The sequence below is a fragment of the Wyeomyia smithii genome, chromosome 3, assembly GCF_029784165.1.
Source record: "Wyeomyia smithii strain HCP4-BCI-WySm-NY-G18 chromosome 3, ASM2978416v1, whole genome shotgun sequence".
Lineage (NCBI taxonomy): Eukaryota > Metazoa > Arthropoda > Insecta > Diptera > Culicidae > Wyeomyia > Wyeomyia smithii.
Window position 1 is genome coordinate 17,352,457 of NC_073696.1, and position 22,163 is coordinate 17,374,619.

Here is a 22,163-nt window from a genome sequence, read left to right on the forward strand (position 1 = left end):
ATATATATGTAAGGAAACTGTTTTTTTTTTTGTGTTGAAGACTGTCACGTTTTATTTTTGCTCGAATTTTGCAGCTTTCAGCAGAAAATGAAACACCCACACTATCTAGATTAGAATAACCAAAAGTAATTTATTACTAGTACAACAAAAATTTCTCTTCTCACTATTTCATCCAATAAAACAATGGTTCGCGCAATAAAAGTGCAAAAGTTGTCTGCAGTTGACTCTCGGTGCTCGGACGGTGCTCAATAGTAAACTCACCCGTTTTATTATAGTCCAAAAATAAGTTCAAACAAACAATCGTGCAACCAAAAACTTGACTAATGCGAAAAGGCGCTGCATAGAGTAAACAGGAGTTTCAGTTCTTGGCCAGAGTGTTTTTCCCGCCCCATCGATGAAATGTTTACGGGGGGTCCCGTCCCGGGAGTGTGTGTGTAACACCATTAATGATGACTTGCAGATGCGAAGCGTTCGCTGAATTTTCCAATCAGCTGCAAAAACAAGCTCAACAACAACGCGGTCTGATTCGTAAATTCGAGCACTGGGCATGGGCAACAGTGACGTATGTCCCGGTATCATCACACACTGTTTCGGAAGCGTCAGAGTAACTCACCGAAGGAGAACTACACTATTTGTTCTACCTCCTACTACAAAAAAAAAAAAAAAAACAAACACACGCAGCGCGATGGACTGCGTCCTCTGCACTCCTCAATCACTTCTGCTAGTCCTATATTCTAGCGTCGGTACGCTACCGGTGTTTATTTATTCATCTTCCGATTCAACGATGGATGGACTTTGTTTGCAACCGATCCGCTACGGACTCACTCACATGTACCTGCTACAGTGGATTTGGATAAAAGGGGATTCGAATGGATGTGCCCCCTACTCTTCTATCTCGACCGAAGTGAGATTTGTAGTTCTGTCGATAGCACTGCAATGTGATGAAAAATTAACCGGGGCTAGTTTATGTCGCAGACTTCGACACAAACGGGCTAACATTCGTTCTGTGAACGGATGTTAAACGGGAACGAGGAAATACTGGGATAGACGGGCAAATAAGTTAGCATCGATTGAGTTTATTGCTGGTGCTGTTTTGTTTGCACGCTTGGGTCTCGATTTTATGGATAGTGCGTATATTTGGAGATCAAATTCACCGGAATGTCGTGTGATTCTGTTATTCCTATTTTGCATTCTATTTATGTAGTTTGATTCAGATTTTTTTTTTTTTTGCTGGCTTGTCTGTCTTTTTTCATAATTTTACTCACTGATTTTTTATAATACAGTGCTGTTTCGATTTTTTGACGTTCGGAAAAAAACTTACCATGAGTGAATTTGACGCTATATTCTAACACAGAACAGAATTTTGGTGTCTCCCAGACACAGTATGATATACTGTTGCATAACTGAGAGTGAACTCCAGATATCAGCCTTCATTTGAAACGAGAAAAAATTGTTTGTGCTATCCAGCCCATGAGGCAAAACGAAACTAGATGTTATTTTGTAAGGCGCGTACATAAATTACGTTACGCTAAAAACCTAGATTTCAGACTCCCTCCCCCCCTATGTAACGATAAGTAACGTTCGATATAACCCCCCCCCCCCCAAATTACGTAACGCTGGACAACCTGCCCTCCCCTCTTCAAATTTGCAATTTTGAGCAAACATCACAGTTACGTAACGGTTTCAACGAACCCCCCCCCCCTCCCCCCTATGAAACAATAAGTAACGCAGACTTAACCCAGTTCCCCCCCGCCTCTTCATGCGTTACGTAATTTGTGTACGACGCCTACATAACTGAAAGTTACTCGATCTTAGTCCATTGGTTACCAACACTAAATGAAATTCATTTTTCGTTTTCTGTATATACGATTATACATACTCGCGAATCTGAGGGAATGACATAACATGAAAAAAGACGGGGCCAGTTACAACTTGGATAAAAAGTTAAAATCGCGAAGTAAGGTGATTATTTTTATCAAATTAAAACTCTGATTAAATCCATTGCAGTTGCGCTGTAGTTTGATGTATACTACAAGCTGATAATAATGTGCATAATATATTACCTTTTGATCCAGACAATGGCGTTTTAAATCCGTTCAACTGAAGTTTTCGAACGATGGTGTATACTAAAGTCGCTTTTTACGCGGGGGATACGTCCGCGTAAAAAGAAACCGTGTAAAAAAACGCCTAGATTCCTGAATCCGCGTCTAAAAACCACGTAAATTCCGGAATCCGCATATAAAAACCGCATAAAAAGCGACCTTAGTTCTAAAAAACTCGTTTTCAAATTCCCAAAAGAAACGTAAATTGATCTTTTTAGCTCAAATCCAAAATATATTAAAAAGATTGAAAATTTGAGCTTCCAAATTAGGTTCAATAAACATGGGAAGTCGTACACCGTAAAGTTTAAGTAAAACTGAAATAAGAAACTTCCGACGGTAATTTTCCATCATGTTTCTTTTTTCAAAAGTATCGATTTCGAGCTGTACCAGGTTTTGACTCTAATGAATATATGAGCATGTTAATATAACTTCCATTACCGCTACAGTATGCGAACCGAAAGCAAACGCGTGATGGGTTAACCACTGCTTTTTCAACTGATTTTGAGTTCATTTGACACAAGCTGCGGAACTAAACCGAAATATATTGATTTTTAGCTCAATTTTTAATCAATTTACTATTGAAGAGATATTCCAATTATTATACCATCAGTTTGGGCAATCAATCAAGTCTAAATCCGTTCAGTGCGAGTAACATATTACGCATTTAAAAAAGGGCACAGTCTTGTCACACTATTCATAGGACGCCATCTTATTAAAGTAAGACGTAGTCCCACGTCAAAAAAGTCTACGAAAATGCTGCTATGAGTGATTGGTTCCGTCGCTTTGAAGACGGTGATCTCGATGTTTATGACTGTCCCCGTGTAAGGAGGTCAAAAATGGATGGAACGTCAAAGAGGCGCTGAAATTGAAGGAATTACTCAATGAAGATCTATGATCTATGGTAATGGCAGGAACAGCTTGTTTGTTTGTTTGTTTATTGTCCAGTAGGTTAAGATTATACATCTTTTAAAAATTTGCTACCCCCCTTTTCACCATGTCCTAATTATGAAAAACTTATTCTTAACTTGTTCTTAGCCTACTCAGTTTAATAATATGTAAAAAACTTTAGATTACCCGCTTCCGAAAGTTGATGCAACCACTCTTGAAATTTGCTTCCGACGAAGAACGCTTCACAGCGGTAGACAACGAATTCCAGTTTACCACACCTTGAACGAACATCGAACTGGCGTAACAAGCCGTGTTGTTGGTTCACGCAAAAGTTGGATGGTGTAAAACCAGTACAAAATTGTGCGTTTTCAACGCAAAAGTTGATGTAATTTGGAACCAGTACAATGATTGCGTGTTGGGCATAACGCAATTACTGCTCTAGCGTTTTTTTAATATATTTGGCAGCTCCTGACTACTACACTTGAACAGTTTCAACTGGTATCAAGCAGCATTGCAAAGCGAGCGAGAAGCAAAACCTTTTACCTCATTTCTGCTTGAGAACGAGACATATGCTACGCTTCTCAAGTCTTTTGCACACACGCTTTCGAGATACTCTTTCTTCTTCATGCATTCCCCGCAGCAAGCACGCACCGTCAGTATGAGTGACACTAACAACACTGGTATCATGTATGTACAGCACGGGTATCTTGCTCATTTCGTAAAGCGACGAGACCTTTCGCGTCGCAATACGAACCGAAAGAGAGTATGTGACGTGTCTAGTCTTGTCGCACGTAAATGGAAATTCTACGAGCGAGAGAGAAATTTCTCTCGTCGCTTGAGAAAAAAGCGCGTGCAAAGGATGACAAATAATAATTATTCACAATTTACAAGTGTTGCCATAAAAAATCGGCAACGCTTTTGTGGCTTTGTGGAATGGAGGGTTTTGCTAGTTTTGCGGTGAAGCCAGCGTTGATTACAAAATGTTGTTGACGTAATTTTGTTTCGTTTTTTTTTTTTGAAAATCATTCAATGGTACTTTGACTAAATGACCAAATCCATCGAGATAAATCGTTCGAGTATTATAGCTATTGAAATCTAGTGAGTTCACAAGTAGTTGATTGCTGCTTGCACTGCTCCATGAGTAGCAGTCACTAATACACTCGAAATACACTCGACGTGAGAAATAAAGTGTCGGTATATGATACATATTCTGATTAAATTCTTTGTCAATGTATTTGTAGTACAACTGTTGCGTTATGCGTTTCACACATTTATTGTGCGATTTCTGTGCAACATTTGTGCGAATCGGGAAGACACAATGATTGTACAAGACTTCAACTTTTGCGTGTTGGGATCACTAGGTTTTGCAACCGGCGTCCAAGGCTGTGGATAAGATCACGGAAAAGTATTACGGGAGGTTCCATTCGCAAAAGATTCCACAGGAAAACACATGATCGATGCCATAGAAAGTCTCCAAGGGACATCCAACGAGGTTTTTTTGCAGGTGACTCACGTGATCGTAGCGACTTAGTCCGTAGACGTACCGCACACAACAATTTAATGCCACACGTAACCGATCAAAGGAGCTTGCGCTAGGCCGAACATGGAGGACATCACCAAATAAGAAATACGGAAAGATCAATGCCTTGAACAGAATTAGTTTGGAGGCTGTTGGCGCGGAGGAGGTACAGCAGTAGAGCGTTCTGAGACTTGCATAGATTTTTCCACATTGTTGAGTAATTAGTCCTTCCCACTGCAGGTCACTCTGGAAAATAAATCCTAAGTTGCTGGCACTGTTAGACCATTCGATGGTTTCTCCATTCATTGTCACTTCAGATGTTGGCAAAACAGAGGTTCTGCGATGTCGATTTGTGATTAACAGTGCTTTACTTTTTACTGGATTCACATGTAGTTCATTTCGTCGAGACCAAGCTGAACTCTTTCGAGATCTGCATTCATCATCCTGACTAACTCGCCCCTACATGTAGAGTTGTACGTCATCAGCGTAAATTTGTAAAGAGCAGAACTTCAGCACTTCGGTAGATCGTTGATATGACAGCAAAAAAGAAGAGGGCCTAGAACGGAGCCTTGAGGAACGTCGATGGCACATCAACACAGCTAGAGAAACGATCACCGCAAAAAACTGTCTGCTTTCGTCCATGCAAGTACGATTCCATCAGGCTTACGGCAGTAGTGGAGAAGTTGAACTGCACATGCAGTTTGTTCAACAATGTACCATGTGGAATACTATCAAATGCCTTCGAAAAGTCGAGCAGTAGCAGTATACCAGCACCTTTTTTGTCGATAATGGCACCTAAATCATCGGAAACCCGGAGAACTGCAGTTTTGATGCTTTGTCCTTTACGAAAACTAGTTTGGCGGTCGGTCGGATTGGCTTCAATGTAGGAAGTCATCTGTTTTACAAGAATTTTTTCGAACACTTTCGACAACGCGCAGAGTATACTGATAGGGCGCAAATTGTTTATGCTGTTTTTAATGGGCATTTTTCTTTAATGGCAAAATTATTGCGTGCTTCCAGGAATCAGGGAAAGTTGAAGTCTCGATGAACATGTTGAAAAAATGCGTAATGTGTTGCACAACTAACGGTAGGATAGCTTGCTTCGATATTAGAATATACATACCTGCCAAGTCATTTCCAAGTAGTTGAATTTATTGGGAGTGATTCAAAAGCAATGAACTTGGGTTCTTTATGATTTGAAACCAAGGGATGTTGAGCGTTGCTTCAGGGGCAAAAAAAGAAAAGATATTTTTCATCGCATCGTGACGAATGATGAAAAACGGATTCATTATAGCAACCCAGAGCAAAAAAAGTTATGGAGACTGCCCGGTAGAATATACACGCTGCGGAAGTTCTGCTGTGTATCTCGTGGGCCCAGGTCGGTTTTTTGACGTAGAATACGACTTACGGCAACATATATAGGGGTTCAACTTCAATACAGGGATCCAATTTCGAAAACCGAAAACATGGAGAGCGTCACGAAAATTGTCCAATTTCAAACGTTCTAAACTCAGTCAGTTTTCAACCGATTTCCGTCATTTTTGCAGCAATCGATTGGAAAATCATTTAAGCAACCGTCTAAATGCAGAAAATTGTAATCTGACTGTTCGAACTATTGTACTATTGAAAATTGTTGAACCTTGTCGAAACGTGAATGTCGACCTTTGATTGGTTGTTTGCTGCCTTTCCCTAAAAAGGACGACAGAATGGAGTACCTAGTTAGCCAGGAATGCACTCGTTGGGCTATATAAGAGACTGCTTCTCCTCAGGCAATCTCAGTTTACTAGCAGCAGACAGCAGCGACGGACAGTAGCAGCGATGGCAGTGGGCAAACGCGGCGTGGAGCAGCAGCGGGCAACAGCGGCGGCGGTAGTGGTTAGCTGCAGAACCTAACTTTTTCAGTTCGGCTCCCTTTTGGTCTGAGTTGGACCCCACCAGTGGTAATTCAATTCAGATATCGTTGGGTGAATACAGCCAGAAATTAAATGTGACTCGCACCGCCAGGTGGTTTGAGAAAACACCATCTTCCAGGGTGTATATATATATAGGGTGTGTGCACATATATAACGTGTGTAAATACTTATAGCGTGTGTCGCTAGCGTGCGTGGCTAGCTATATAGCGCGTGCATGTCTATTGCGTGCGTGGCTTGCGTGTGCATGGTTATATAGTTTCTGTGCTTGTCTATAGCGTGTCTGTGCATGTCTATAGCATGTCTGTGCATGTTTATAGCGTGCGTGACTAGCAGTATAGCGATAAAAACTATCATATATAATTTCAAATAAATCATCTCATGTTGATTTTACACAGTAAATCATTCAGAACTGAATCAAAAATTTGCCATGTCAAAAAACAATATTCAGGTATCAATAAATGGCATTGAAAAACATTATTAACCTCTTTTGACTTCAGCTAAGCCTCAAAGTTTACTGAGTGTATTTTGACATTTATTTGAAGAATGTTTGCGCCAGTGAACCTGAATCACATAATTTTTCGCTCAAGTCCTACTATTTGCAGCGATCAGTTTTAAAATTATCGACGCTACTGCAAACTGCAGAAAATTGTTCGTATTAAACCTAGGTTACCGGGAATGCACTATTAGCCCTCATCGTAGCCACTGCCTAAATTAAGCTTTCTCAGTGCAACTTGATACAAAAGACAGCCACAAAACAATACAATTTCATTCTTGTTTTGGATATGGCGTCAAGTGCAACTGCTTAGCTGCACATAGCTTCTGCTGTTGTTCTTTGTCGTTACCGGTGCCGTCTGTAGAGGTAAACGTCATCTGGAACAGAGAGACCATTAAATTGATTAACCCCATTGAGTGTATTCCCAAACCTATTGCAAGAAATACATTGACTTAAGAGGCTGTCGTATTCTAGGCTAACTCTGCGGTCGTGTCTAATAAACAACCTCTTCCACTTTTTATTATTGTAAAGGAGAACGATATCAAGCAGAGATATGAAAAAGTGGCTACTGCATGACAATGCTTGGTTTCACACTTACAAAGAAACTCTCAAATGGGAAGTCCTACCTCATTCTATATTTTCCCAAGACATTGCGACGTCCCATTATCACTAGTTCCGTTCGATGGCACATTGTCTGACAGATCAGCAGTTATGCTTACAAAAATGGCTTTATCCGAATGCCTTATGAGACGAACACTACCTGAAGAATGGGACAAAGTTGTAGCTAGCGATAGGCAATACTTCGATTGGTTTATAGGTAGAAAATTTTCAAAATAAAATTGCATTTCTATTTTCACGTAGAATTACGTCTCTAAGAAAGTTCCACTACATTGAGGTGTGAATAAAAAATCTAAAACCGGGACAGGGAGGAAAATATTTCCAATTTCAAACGCCTGCTTCTGCTCAAACCAACTATTTTACTGGTGATTGGTGGGAAAGATGGTTGCAACTTACTATCAGCTGGTAGCATCAGCGGATAGTTGCTGTACAGTGGTAGCAGCTGGCTTGCCGATTTTGCTTTCGGCTCAAATAAATTATAAAATTCAACTAAAGCAACAGTTTGAAGTTTATCTTCATTAGAGTGGCAGCGAAAAAGGTCATGTTCAGTTTCCATAACCGACCGTGTACGTTGTGTTTATTGACCAAAAGAAAAACGACCTGCGCAAAATTTAATCTCAATCGGATATGGTTTAAGGATGCCTCAAAGCGCTCGAGGTTGTGATTATTTAACCCTCGAAAATCTACCGTAAGGTTGAGTACATGAAATTGAAGAAATCGAATTTTTTTTTATGCCAAATGACTTACAAAAAGCAGAAAACGGCGAGATCTGGTATTGTCTCGAAAAACTTTTTGACTGAAATTCATTAAGGTGGTTCAAAATTTTCAAATTTTTACTAGGGTGGTACCAAAAACAAATAAAATGTAATTCATAGTGGTCATACTTATTTGCCCATTTTTCCTATACTTGATACACCACAAAAATGCACCAATTAGTTTTCGTAAGAGTGGTGGTTATAACGAAAAACATTATATATTATGTTATACAAACATTTTGTTCCTATTAATAGCCATTTTGGTTTTTTTTGTTTAGAATATGAAACATGAAGTTATAACAAAATATTTTTTCTGTAAGATTTCTCAAAACAATTTTTGGACGTTCCGTTGAAAAAAAAAAGGAATCTAACTGAAAATTGCTTATTTATTTTTTGACGTAGGACTACGTCTTTGTTTTTTATACTAGATTACACTTTGTGAAATTGAAAATGAAACTGGCAAATGTTGCGTCAGATTTCAAACGATTATAGCGAGCAAACGACTTAATGCATCTTAGACATTTATATGTCGGTGGATAGATAAAATGTGTTATAACTTTTTGATATAATGTTCAACATTGTTGCTTTACTGCTTAATGGTGAAAAAAGGTGAAAAGTTCCAAGGTCAAGCTTTCTCATACATTTCCCTCGTTATTGGATTGCTTCCCGATTACGGATAACAATAACATGGACGAAATAAATTCCACTGCCTACATATTTTGACACAACAACGTGTTTTGGTTTGTTTGTTTTTCTCTAAGTTGTGTGGCCACGCCCTAATGGCAAAAATATACGCTAAACTCGATACAAAAGACTGCGTGTAGAAAATTCAGCTTCAGTCTAGTTTGTAACATAACAGCGAGTGGAGTATAGCTGTTAGAGGTACGCGACATTGAGAAACGAGAGCTGCATACGAGTCAACTTCCAAACAGTGCGGAGCATGTTACCTTTATTTTGCATACGGCAGCAACAGTTACCATCGTACGCTGCAGGATATTTTGCTGGCACAGTGGAGAGCAAATTTTATGCGCGGCAAACAAAACATTCAATACTACCGGTGGTGGTGCGATCATCAGCGCTCTATAGCACACATTTCGAGCTGAAGATTATGGAACCGGTTATTTTTTCTTGGAACTATAAATGCTTGAAGATAAGAGTTATGAGAATTTCCACAACTTCTCCTAGTGTAAAATATTCATCTATTTCTCAATAATTATTTTCACAATAACGAGCAGGGTGCACCAAAGATAAACGGTAGTGTTGTCTATGAATAGTTTATCACAGCAAGGTATAACCCTCATTTCAAGAATTTTCACTGCTAAATTAAGTGATTTTCCGGTTTAATTGTTTGTTTGTGCCCACTCGAACACCGTTATCAGTCAAATATTAGTAACGAAAATTAGTTAACCTAAGAATCAGAGTGATTTTCGCATCGGGAAAGCAAAAACTTTCTTTTGATGCTTATGAAAATGAATGATTTTCAGTATCGAAGTATCGAAGATGTTTGGTTTGTTTCTCTTTCTCTCAGCTGTGTGGCCACGTCCTAATGGCAAAAATGTACTCTGAACTCGATACAAAAGACTGCGTGTAGAAAATTCAGTTTCAGTCTAGCGAATGGAGTACAGCTGTTAGAGGTACGCGACATTGAGAAACGAGAGCTGCATACGAGTCATTTTCCAGGCACTGCGGAACATGTTACCTTGATTTTGCATACGGCAGCCACAGTTACGCTGCAAAATATTCTGCTGGCACAGCTACTGGAGGGCACAGCGGAGAGCAAAGTTTATTATGCGCGGTCAAGCAAAATATTCAATGCTACCGATAGTGCGATCATCAGCGTTCTGTAGCATGAATTTCATACTGAAGATTATGGAATCGGTTCTTTTCAGAACTGTAGATGCTTGAAGATAAGAGTTATGAGAATTTTCACAACTACTACTAGGGTAAAATTTTCATGTATTCATGCATCGTTAGTTTTACAATAACGACCATCAAATATAAACGGTAGTGTTGCATATGAACAGTTTATCGCAGCATATAATATATACATTTAGCCCTACGTCACCATTTCATACAACCCCTAGGGCTGTATACCTTGTAGTATTTTAAGGTAACACCAGATCTCAACGTTTTATGCATTTTCAAGTTATTTGACATCAACATACATTTTCGATTCTCCTAATTTCATGCACCACCTTCCCCCTTGGTGGACTTTCGAGGGTTAAAAGATCAAAACTTTGAGCGCTTTGAAACACCCCTAAGCCATGTCCAATTAGGCTGAAACTTACCAACATGAAATGATATTCATTGCGTCTTGCGTTGACCGAAACTAGGAAAAGACAAAACTAAAAGGAGGAGTTAGTTACAGAACGAGCGTGACCTCTATCAATATCATTAAACTAAATTATTGCGGAATTACGTCATTTGTTCGCAGATCTTCAAAATTATCTATTTGTAGCTCCACATACATTTTCGTGGATCAGCATGCCAACCCTAAACAAGAATGTAGTAACGAATTTGACTCAATTCGTTGATTTTTTTTTCAGCCGTCTGGAAAACGGGGAGCAAGTAGACACTATTTACACACACCTGAAGGCTGCTTTTGATCGAGTCGATCACGGAATACTGCTGGGTAGGATCGAGAAACTTGGGATTTCTGGTGAACTCCTAAAGTGGACGGAACAATATCTCTGCGTAAAAATTGGTTCTCCGGTGTTCCACAAGGGAGCAATTTGGGTCCCCCACTTTTCACAATTTTCATCAATGAACTACTTCTCCTTTACTGCCACCTAGGTGTCACTTACTTTATGCAGATGATGTGAAACAGTTCGCGGTAATCGAAGCCTTACCCGACTGTCTGGAATTATAACATTTGTTCAACGAGTTCGAGGCATGGTGCGCAAAAAATCTGTTAACATTAAGTGTTCCGAAGTGCGACGTAATTATACTTCACTGCAAGCTGAATCCAATAATATTTGATTACACAGTACTCAATCATACATTGCAACGGGTAGCTCACATCCGTGATCTTGGTATAAACGTTGATTACGCGTCCACACTTCAATGAAATGGTCTCGAAAGCTAACCGTCAGCTGGGATTTATTTTTAAGCTAGCTACAGAGATGTTGGGTTCTTACGGTCTTCGATCGTTCTGCTGTTAGCTGGTGTGCTCCATCCTCGAGTCTTGTTCAATAGTCTGGGTGCCCATCTCAAACAAACTGGATCCCCAAAATCAGATGAAGCTCGATGTAAGCTACTGGGACATGAAACGCTTGAGCAGCGACGAATTACAGCTCAAGACGTGTTCGTTGCTAAACTCTTATCCGGACAAATTGTTTGCCCTACAATACTAACGCAGGTGAATATTAACGCAGAATGAACTGCGGGTTGTTTAATCCAGTTCGATTTATGGTCGAACAATTCAATGCTGTCTAGGAACTTTTCGATTCTGGAATTTTGATTAATATCTTCGAACGACGACTCTCTCGTCGTGTATGTAACTTAGATTCAATGTATTATTAAGACCTTACCTGTTTCAGATGATTTAACAAATAAATAACAAATAACAAATTATAGAAGAGCCAGCTTTTTCATTAACGAATCATTTTACCTTTGGATGGTGTGTCCGTCGGGCATAATTCAACAGCGGAGGGTGGCAGCAACATCACAAACTTTCTGGATACTGCCGGCCCATGACTTGTTTTCAATATGTAAACAGTTTTCCCCTGTGTTGTCAGAGTACCTTAGCCCCCACTGTTGGGGTAACCCAGAGATGTGATGCGCATCATGTCTGAGTTTAATAAGATTGACGTAGAACTCCATTAGTCAGTTTGTAACATTACTTGACTTGTTGATTTTGATAGTGATCAATAGCAAAAAGTTTCAACCCGCATCAATATAATAACTCTGAAAATAAGGTGGTAACATTGAAAAAATAGAAAATGCCATTTGAAATCGATATACGGTCATTTTGAAATTCAAGATATTGATTTCCGATTCCTGTGAAATAATCAACATTGGCCAAACACTGTTCAATAAAAGTATTTTCGGAACCGGGAGAATACTCAAACGCCGAAATAGATGCCAGAGCTTTCAGAGCCGACACATTATTTCCAGAGAATTGATTTATTTGTGTTGGCTAAAAGTGATTAATATTGATAAAGGGGCATTCTATATTCTTTTTACAGGTGGACAGATTGTTGACAATTTTGAAAGCCCCCCCCTCTCCCTCTCTCTTCCCCCTTGCAAGATTGTCCACGTGGGATGTGGTTGGCCGCTAAGACCTTAAGATAGTCTATCGTTATCTTCGAATACAACAATGCAAGTATTATAACAAACAGCTTTATGTAGTTCTACGTCAGTTTGCGGTCGTAGCTTTGCACACAACCCTTCTGTTTTTTATTGCTATTATTTCATTACCACATTGCATATATTTCTGAATTGGCATCGAAACAACAAAGCAAAATATATTTTAGCATTTTTAATATTTTCTTGTGTTGAGGTAGTTACAATTAAATTTAAAAACACGGCTTAACTTTTTGAAAGACCTCATAATAAAATCAATGAAGAGTAATGAAAATTTATAAAACGAAATTCTACATCTAACTAAAGAGAAAATGGCATTTCAAAACATAACAAATGCTCAAACTGACGGGGATCAAAATCATTTGAGGAATATTTACTAAACCAACCATCAAACATTAAAGCCTTGAACATCGACTAACTATCCGCGAACAGTTTTCCCCGAAACGTAGGTAAATGCATTACGAAATAACGAAATTAAAATCCTCATAAGACGGCATCAACCTTGCGCGTTTTGCAACGCGGGCTAATCTCTTTGAAGGTGTGAAAATGAACCGCATCTCTGCGGTTGCTTTGACGCCCCCCCCCCCCCCCCCCTCGCGTGCTTGCGGACCATTCTGGCAGGCAGCATATATTTAGCATCAGCTTCTGCACACGTGATTCCGCGCGCGATATGCGCTGCAGAGCTCCGAACCGATGAAATTCCAGTCGGACGAAACGCGCTCGATCGATTTTAGAATCGTTGAATACCGACTAATCCTGGGAAAAGTTCTGCTCGATAAGTAGCTTTTAGTACGAAACACACTTCCGCAAAAAAATGATACTAAGTCGAGTGATTTTGATACTGGCAATATAGTCTACCGTCGCGTTGTGGTAATTCGTTTGAATTTTTTTTCCAGTTCTAGAGCACGAACGAAGTGAAACGAAGTTTCAACACTAAATCCTGCGATTAGATAGGGAAAAAGGAAACGCGCTATGTGCAGAAAACGTTTTTTAGGTGATAAAAACTCACATCGCCGTACAGTAGACTCACAATAACGATAAAAATTTAACACTTTTCAATCGGATTAAACTTTTCGGCTTCGTCTGTTCGCCTGGAAACGTATATATATCGAAAGTGCCAGGATTACTTTGTGGGGTGAATCGGTAGCATTCCCGTTTATGACTGCAGCGCTAGGTCGCCTTAAGCTCGTTTTTTTTTCTTCATAGCCTTAAGCTCGGTTGGTTGTTTCCTTTTTTTCTCGCCCCTCTCATGAACTTTAATAGCAATTTGCGGTAATGAATATTTTACTGCACACTGATGGCGAATGAATCGAGCCGGGAACGTTGCCGGCAGCAACACAAAATGTCGTATGGCGGGCCACGATGATGGCGGAAAAGTGAAAGCTAATGTCGATAAAATCGCTAGCTTTATTTCCGCTGATACTTAACGCCGAACGAATGGTCGTTAATAGTGCTCGTAAGACATGCTAGGATGGATAATTTTTATGATGCAACTTCGAACCAATTGATGCGATAACCTACTACAGCACTGTATATAGAAAGTGAATTTACTCATAGATATTAGAACATGTACTGAATTATTCATGAATGTGATTGAAATAAGTTTCGATTAAAATGAAAACGATCTCAACACGACAGCAGCAGGGCAGGGGATTTATCAAATTAAAACATTTCCGAGAGCAGATCGGAACGAATTGGATTATTCATTGCCGGTCGTCACCGCCTGGCAACAGTGGCCAGGCACCCAGCAGCTGCACGTCTGCTTATTATTCTAATGACGTTGTTTATTTCTCCTTCTACTCGCAGTCTACGCCGGTTGAGAGCACTGTTGATTACACTAGGAAGCTGCTGGCTTAGCACTTGTAAATGCATGTTGAATTTCATCTGATTAAAACCACAAGTTCCATACCCACGTGACTGCGCGGCGTGGGTTAAGAATTGTTACGTGCATTGTTGGTGTGATTAATTAATGCTGCGAAGATAAAACAGCTTTAGTTCGTTCAATGTTATCTAGCGCTGGAGGAATTTAATCTACAACCAACGAACACACACACACACACACACTCGCGCAAACCATGCACAAATTCTCTGGTTACGAAAGGTTGCTCGTAAAACTATTAATTACATTCTCCAAACCCCCAACGATGCCACGTCGTGTCCGCTCTGCCTAGCGTCCGCCAACCATGGACAGTAGCATAAACAAATGTATGCTATTTTTACGGCCACCACCGGCAACGGCCAGCACATTTCACATTTCTGCCACGACAAGAACACAAACTTACTTTCCCTCTTTCACTTTCTCTCCTTTCAGTTTACACCGAGTTAAACAACTGGCTTCTCCATTGCGGTGCGGTGTTCGGAACGACGTCAGTGAAGAAGCCAACACCAAGCGCCACCTTCTTCGATCTTGACAAACTATCGCTGCGGGGAAAAAATCTTTTCTTCACCCCGCCGAGGAAATGGACGGAAAGTGAGGACTGCGTTAATGAGTAAAACAGCGCGAGTGCAAGCAAGTAGTGTACGTGCATCACTTTGCGGTGACATGAAGTGGGGATTGATTGCCAACGGATTAGCTTCTTGTCGACGCTAACTCAATTTTGCTACGCCGAAAGCGCTAACACGGACACAGCACAACGTGCAGGAAGTGAAAAAGGATCAAACGTGTATCAAAGTTGAGTTTCAGTGGAATTGAGCAAAAGTTTTGCCGGCAGTAGTTTCAGCTTCGTGGGTGTGCTTAAGTGTGAGAGTGCGGGGAGTGCGGAACATAGTTCTATTTCTTGTTAGCATCGACGCTGTAACAACAATATCGAAAACCATAGTGGGAAAACTTTCTCCCATCGGTACGGGCGAATCTGTTTGTGCATTGTGTCGTTTGGAACCTGATTATAGTACTATTACGCGTTTCGGTGGACAAAGTTATGCTGTTAAGGTATTGCTCTTTTTAGTGTGTGCAGAGTTGTTTCCTGGATCTTAGAGCCATACTCTGTACTCTGTTGTTCGGATATTGATCTGTGAAAGCAATAAAATCTAGAGGTAAGTAGATGCATTTGATTAGAATTAGCAGGAATATTCAATATTGAACACCAATTAATTGATGATTGATGCTAGAATAATTGCCGAAGTTTATCATCTAGGAATCAACAGGTTTATTCGTTGTTTTGAAAATGACATTTTATTGTTTGGCAAAATTATGTTATCGATGTTATTGTGTGGAAATATTAACTGTGAGAAGTCATTTTTGTGACCTATTTCCTACATAATTCTGCAATCATAAATCATTTTGTTTTGCTAAGAAAAGAAATATTTTGTATTTATTCACGAAACATTGTAAAGCTAAATTTCGCAGGACGCTATACTTTATTATAGCAATTATATTGTTTTTTTTTTCATGCACGAGCTTGATTATGTAACACAACTTTCTAGAGACAATAGTACAAACCATGTAATCAAGTATAAATTCTAATAAATAACACGGTTTTACCAAACTCTGCTATACAAATCTCCAGATAACCTACTATTGTAAGCCGAACACGAACGTGGTTATTATAACGAAAGGCAAAAGCAATCTCCGCTTAGTTTATTTTTAGAATAAATACTGTATTATGGGCACAATCATGATAGCGCGCAATATCATGGTAAACTATTTGAAAAATCGCATATAAAAACTATGAACTGTGATCCGCATGTGAAAATTGGCAATATACCGAATTATAAATATTTAATAAAATTAGATACGAACCAAAATAGAGTACAACTCTCCATGTCCTGATGGCTCTTCACCTCCTAGCACTAAACATCCCATAAGCTTAGCCGCCACAACATCGTGTACAATGCTAATGTACTACCAGAACGTCGGTAGGATCAACAGTTCTCTATCGGAGTACCAACTGGCATTCAGCGACGGTTGCTTCGACGTCTACGCTTTGACGGAAACGTGGCTCACCGCTAACACGATATCGAACCAACTATTCAACGACTCGTACTCCGTTTATCGCGCGTTAGTTGAACAAGTATGGGTTGCGATTGCTACTGCTGATGCAATGCTCTACGTATGTGTAGTCTACATCCCTCCTGATCGTGTATCCGACGACGCTTTGATTAAAAACCATCTTGATTCTGTTTATTGGGTCGTACGTATCGCAAATGGAACCAAGAGATAACATTGTCGTGTTTGGTGATTTCAACTTGAGCGGGATCTCTTGGCAAAGCAATACCAACGGTTCCTTTTTCCCGATTACCTCTCGTTCTTCGATTGGCCCGACGTCACGTAGGTTACTGGACACCTATTGCACCGCTGGTCTGAAACAGATGAGCGGAGTTGAAAACGAGCGCTCTCGCATACCCGATCTGTGCTTCGTTAGCGATGAGCTCTGTGAGGTCTGCACGGTTTCACAAGCTCCATCACCGCTGGCTAAAATGATCAGATACCATCCTCCTCTACTGGTAGATTTGAAAGTCAACCCACAACATCGTTTCCGCGATACTGCCGATAGCGTCTTCTACGATTTCAACAGCGCTGATTTTGATGGCTTGAATGACTTCCTTCTGCGTGTCGAGTGGGTTGATGTTCTTCGAAGCTACGATGTTAACGTTGCTGCGTCAACCATCTCCGCTATCCTTCTATATGCTATCGACCAATTTGTTCCCATGAGAACCAAGCGTGAAGCAGCTAAACCTGCTTGGACGAACGCCGATCTCAAATACCTAAAAAAAATGAAACGCGCAGCCCTCCGAAGACACAGCAAGTATCGTACGGACTCTACCAGGACCAGCTATATGTTAGCAAACGCTGAATATAAGCAACTGAATGATCGTCTGTACAACGCTTATCAGGATCATCTGCAAAACTACCTCAAGAATAGCCCCAAAAGTTTTTGGCGATACGCCAAAGGAAGCCAAAGGAAGGAAACCGGATTACCCTCTACGTTGACTAATGGTTTGCTGGAAGCTGAATCAACTGTGGATATTGCCGACCTCTTCCGATCTCAATTCAGCAGCGTTTTCACCAATGAGCTTTTAGATCCGCAAGACGTGGCTGCCGCTACCAGAAATGTTCCCCGACTGACGGCATCTGATTCGCAAATCGTAATCACCGATGATATGGTCAAAGCAGCACTTGCAACACCGCTAACCACAGTATTCAATCGCTCTCTGCGTACAGGAGTGTTCCCTACTTGCTGGAAAGACTCGTATGTGTTCCTGGTCTTCAAAAAAGGCTGTAAGTGAGTCGTCTCGAATTATCGCGGAATAGCCGCGTTGAGTGCTACCTCTAAGCTGTTTGAGTTGACAGTGTTGCACTTGCTGACTCAGAGATAGGCACAGTGGGGACGGGACACGAGGCATATGGATGCTAGGCATATGGATGTTAGGCATAGTATGCTAGGCATACAGACGCGAGGCAAAATGGATGTGAGGCATAATGGATACGAGGCATACTGCCAAAAGGCATAACGGACGCGAGGCCGAATGGACGCAAGGCCGAATGGACGCGAGGCCGAATGGACACGAGGCCGAATGCGATGTTGTACGATCGCATGAGATCCAATTATGTAGTTCAGGTGTTAATAGATTCCTAAAGAGTTTAAGTTGGGTATAATACTTTTCTTGAAATCATGCGGCGAAGACGCATAATCGAGGGCAAGGAAACGAGGCGGCACTAAGCCGCCGTGGTTTCCGCAGTCCGAGCCGGCCGCCGACCCGCCGTCGGAAGCGGCGGCCTCTCGCACTCAAACGACTGATTTACTGGTTTGCTAGGTCTACTCAAACAGAGTTTTCTTCCCTTAGTTAAGTCCGAACGAGCGGTAGCGAGTAAAGACAGCATTCACTCGAACAGCGAGTCGGCCGAAGGCCACGAGTGTATTGCTTTCCAAATGACACTTTGAAGCGAAATACATGTTATTGAAAGAAGGCTGTGATGATGATGACGATAATAACATATTCCGCATCCCTTCCCCTTGGCCTTGTATCCATTCGGCCTCGCGTCCATTCGGCCTCGCGTCCATTCGGCCTCGCGTCCATTCGGCCTCGCGTCTATTCGGCCTCGCGTCCATTCGGCCTCGCGTCCATTCGGCCTCGCGTCCATTCGGCCTCGCGTCCATATGCCTCGTGTCCGTATGCCTGCCGTCCATTATGCCTAGCGTACTATGCCTCGCGTCTGTATGCATAACGGGGTGTCATCATGCACAGTATATATCACCGAATCAGCACGGTTTTATGTCTAAACGTTCTTCAACGACTAACTTAACCTGCTTCACATCGTTTGTAATTCGTCAATTAGAAAATGGCCAGCAAGTCAACACCGATTTATCTGCGGCGTTTGATAAACTGTATCATCAGATTGCCATAGCCAGATTTGACAAACTTGGCATGAATGTTAATTTGCTTGTATGGCTCGAATCGCATCTAACCGGAAGAAATATGTCCGTCAAAATCGGTGACCACATTTCCTCACCTTTTCCCGTTTGGTCCGGTGTTCCTCAGGGAAGTCATCTTGGACCATTTCTATTCTTGCTGTACATGAACGATGTCATCCTTACCCTCAAGTGCTCTAAACTCTCCTACGCCGATGACTTGAAGTTATATTACACGATAAAACAGCCAAAGGACGCGTTGTTCTTGCAACAGCAGTTGGAAGCCTTCGCTGACTGGTGTCAACTTAACCGGATGTCGTTGAACGTATCCGAATGCTCGGTCATTTCGTTTAGTCGCAGAAGCTCCAACATCAATTTCAACTACGCTTTGGCAGGTGTACAGTTAAAGCGCGAATAAACAGTGAAAGACCTGGGAATTCTGCTCGATACCAAACTGAACTTCAAAGATCATGTTGCATACATCGTTTCGAAAGCCTCGTCGCAGCTAGGATTCCTGTTTCGCTTTGCCAAGAAGTTTAAAAACATTTACTGCCTGAAAGCATTATACTGTGCAATTGTTCGGCCGTTACTGGAATATGCATCTGTGGTTTGGGCACCCTATTATCAGGATGGGAAGAACCGCGTTGAGGCTGTTCAACGCAGATTCGTCCGCTTCGCTTTGCGCCACCTCAGGTGGGCAAATCCACGCCACCTACCCTGTTATGAAAGTCGTTGCTTGCTGTTTAGATTAGAACTATTGGAGGATAGACGCAACTTGGCTAAAGCGTGCTTCATAGCTGACCTCCTTCAGGGTAATATTGACTGCTCTTCGCTACTTAGCTCTTTGAACATCAACATACGCCGCCGCAACCTCCGATCGCACCCGTTCCTGAGAATCCGTCGTGCAAGGACTAATTATGGCCGTCATGAACCAATGAGTAATATGTCTCGAGTGTTTAATAGCTGTTACCATGTTTATAACTTCAATGTATCTCGCGAAGCGAACAAACGTAGTTTTAAGCGCATTTTGTGTTAATTTTAAGCTATTATCCACGTAAAAAACGCGTAACTTCGAAAACCGGGTGAAGAAATCGTAAATTTACTGCGTTAATTGAAAAACCCCGTTAAGTAAACCGTCAAGAAAGGCTTCTGAACAAATTCGAGACGGTCATTCCAGATCATTCGGAGGGCAGAACCTTGTTTTTCTTGACTACCTTATGTAACAAAAATCCGCGTAAAGATTTTTGAAGTAAGGGCCGTTCAAAAAATATGTAAGCATATTTTTCCACTTTTTCAACACCCCTCCCTCCCTTGTAGGACGTCGTCAGATTTTTTGATACCCCCCGTTCCCCCCTAGTAAGGTCTTACTGCCAGCATATATAGATTTTTATTTTAGTTTTATCATTATGAAGCAAGCACAGTACTTCGTTTGTTCTTCTGTCCTTTATTCGAGTAATTCCGTAATTTCCTTTTCATGAATTTTACCGACCACGCTGTCATGAACATGGTTATTTGAACAGCTGCATTAACAATGTTTTTCTTACGTAAAATAATCATTTTACCCCCCTCCCTCCCTTGCAAGATATCGTAAAAAAATTGCAGACCCCCCTTTCCCCCCCTTATTTGCTTACGTAATTGTTAAACGGCCCCTAATGCGGTAACGTGAAAAAAACCGCGTTATATTAAAATTTTAATCTGCAAAATATTAATTATGAAACTGTGGAGGTCGCAATTTTAGGATGTGTAAAGCGGGCCCGTTTCGAGGTGCGTGTGACTAAGGATTTCGAAATTAAAAGTTATTTATCTCGATCAAAATGATCAGTTCTAAGTCAGAGTGAAAGTAGATTAATTATGTATGTCACTTTTAATTCTAGTGCAAAACCTCTTGAGCAAATATTGAATCTTCAAACATTTGTTTTGTTTTGTTCTCAAAAGGACAGCTTGATATTTAATACAAATGGGATATGATGCTGATCGCACCTTTCTGACACTCCGATAGTGGGAATAAGGTAATTAGAAAACACGATGGAAATCTGTTTTCACACTGAAAACTAGACGGCCAACAGAGATCTTGAAACACGGTAGAGCTTCACCGTCTATTCAATCATTTGCTAACCAAATGATTTGTTCGGGTCGAAAGCAGATTCTAAAAGTCTGCCGCTACCGCTATCGCTGCTACTTGTATATTTCTACCGCTGGCTCTTATGTAGTTCAAGGAAACCATTCCCGGTGAATTAGTTATATAATTCTGTCTACTCTGTTAGGAAAGGCGAACATCAAACTTTGTTCTGGTTGGTCAAAGGCTTCCCGGACGAACAAATACGATTCGCATAGATTCTCGAGGATTCCTCACATTGGATTCATGAGGATCCTTGAAAAGGATTCCTGAAAAAAGAATCCTTAGGAATGCCCTGTATATGGCTCTAGGATTCTTGAATAAGAATCCTGAGTGGGAATCCTCCGGATCGTGTTTGCGATTCCTTTCACGATTCCGTCACCGAGTTGAAGGTATCCTGGGGATTCTTACTCAGGATTCTCTGCGTTTTAGTAAGGATTGATAGTTATCAATAGTTCGAATAATCCAACCGACTTATAAGCATTTAAAAAGACACCCCTTTTCTTCTATTTTTTTTTAATTTTACACCTCTCTAAGAGCACTTCCTGAGAGGTGTAATTCTACGTCAAAAACATTTCTTATAATTACGCTACATAATCATTTCTCTAAGTCCCAGGTGTTGGGTTTTCGGACACTTTGATTCAATGAAATGAAACATTAAAAATTGCCTTCATTTTAGTGAAAAGTTTTTTTGACGTAGGACTACGTCTTTCATAAGGCTCCATTTTTAAGTAACATTTCAATCTTGTATAGCGATGTAAAAATCGTCACCTATGTCGATGGTTGATGCATGAACAATAGGCATATGTGTCGATTTTTCGATTCCTGTATTTTATAAGATTTGTTATGAGCATCAACAGCGCGATATAGCAAACTTATTTAGAAAATAAAAATAAAAACAGCAAAAGCATGCAGCTCGCGTTTAAAAATCTAGAGGTGAGAAAATTTTAAATTTTAAAATGACTTAACGCTTCAAGAAGGTGACGAGCAAAAAAAAGGTCTCCACTCTTCACGTCTGGCCCAGGACTAGGGGGGCGCTTTGTGTCGACGAAAGGCCCGGGGTATTTTTAGTTACGTTTATCAATCCGATGTTTTAAAATTGTT

General features: G+C 40.8%; 2 protein-coding genes across 4 annotated transcripts in view; one reads left to right on the forward strand and one right to left on the reverse strand.

Annotated features, from left to right (window-relative positions):
• LOC129733351 (potassium voltage-gated channel protein Shaw) overlaps window positions 1-22,163 on the forward strand; it is a 325,848-nt gene that overhangs the window by 46,157 nt on the left and 257,528 nt on the right. For all 3 annotated transcript variants that reach the window (XR_008729460.1, XM_055695164.1, XM_055695163.1), the window contains one exon: window positions 14,905-15,626. The gene's annotated coding sequence lies outside the window, so the exon portion shown is untranslated. The remainder of the gene's footprint in view (window positions 1-14,904; window positions 15,627-22,163) is intronic.
• Window positions 5,066-5,404, reverse strand: LOC129728157 (uncharacterized). The gene has a single exon (XM_055686572.1). It carries the CDS (start codon window positions 5,402-5,404, stop codon window positions 5,066-5,068), a length of 339 nt encoding a protein of 112 aa, XP_055542547.1.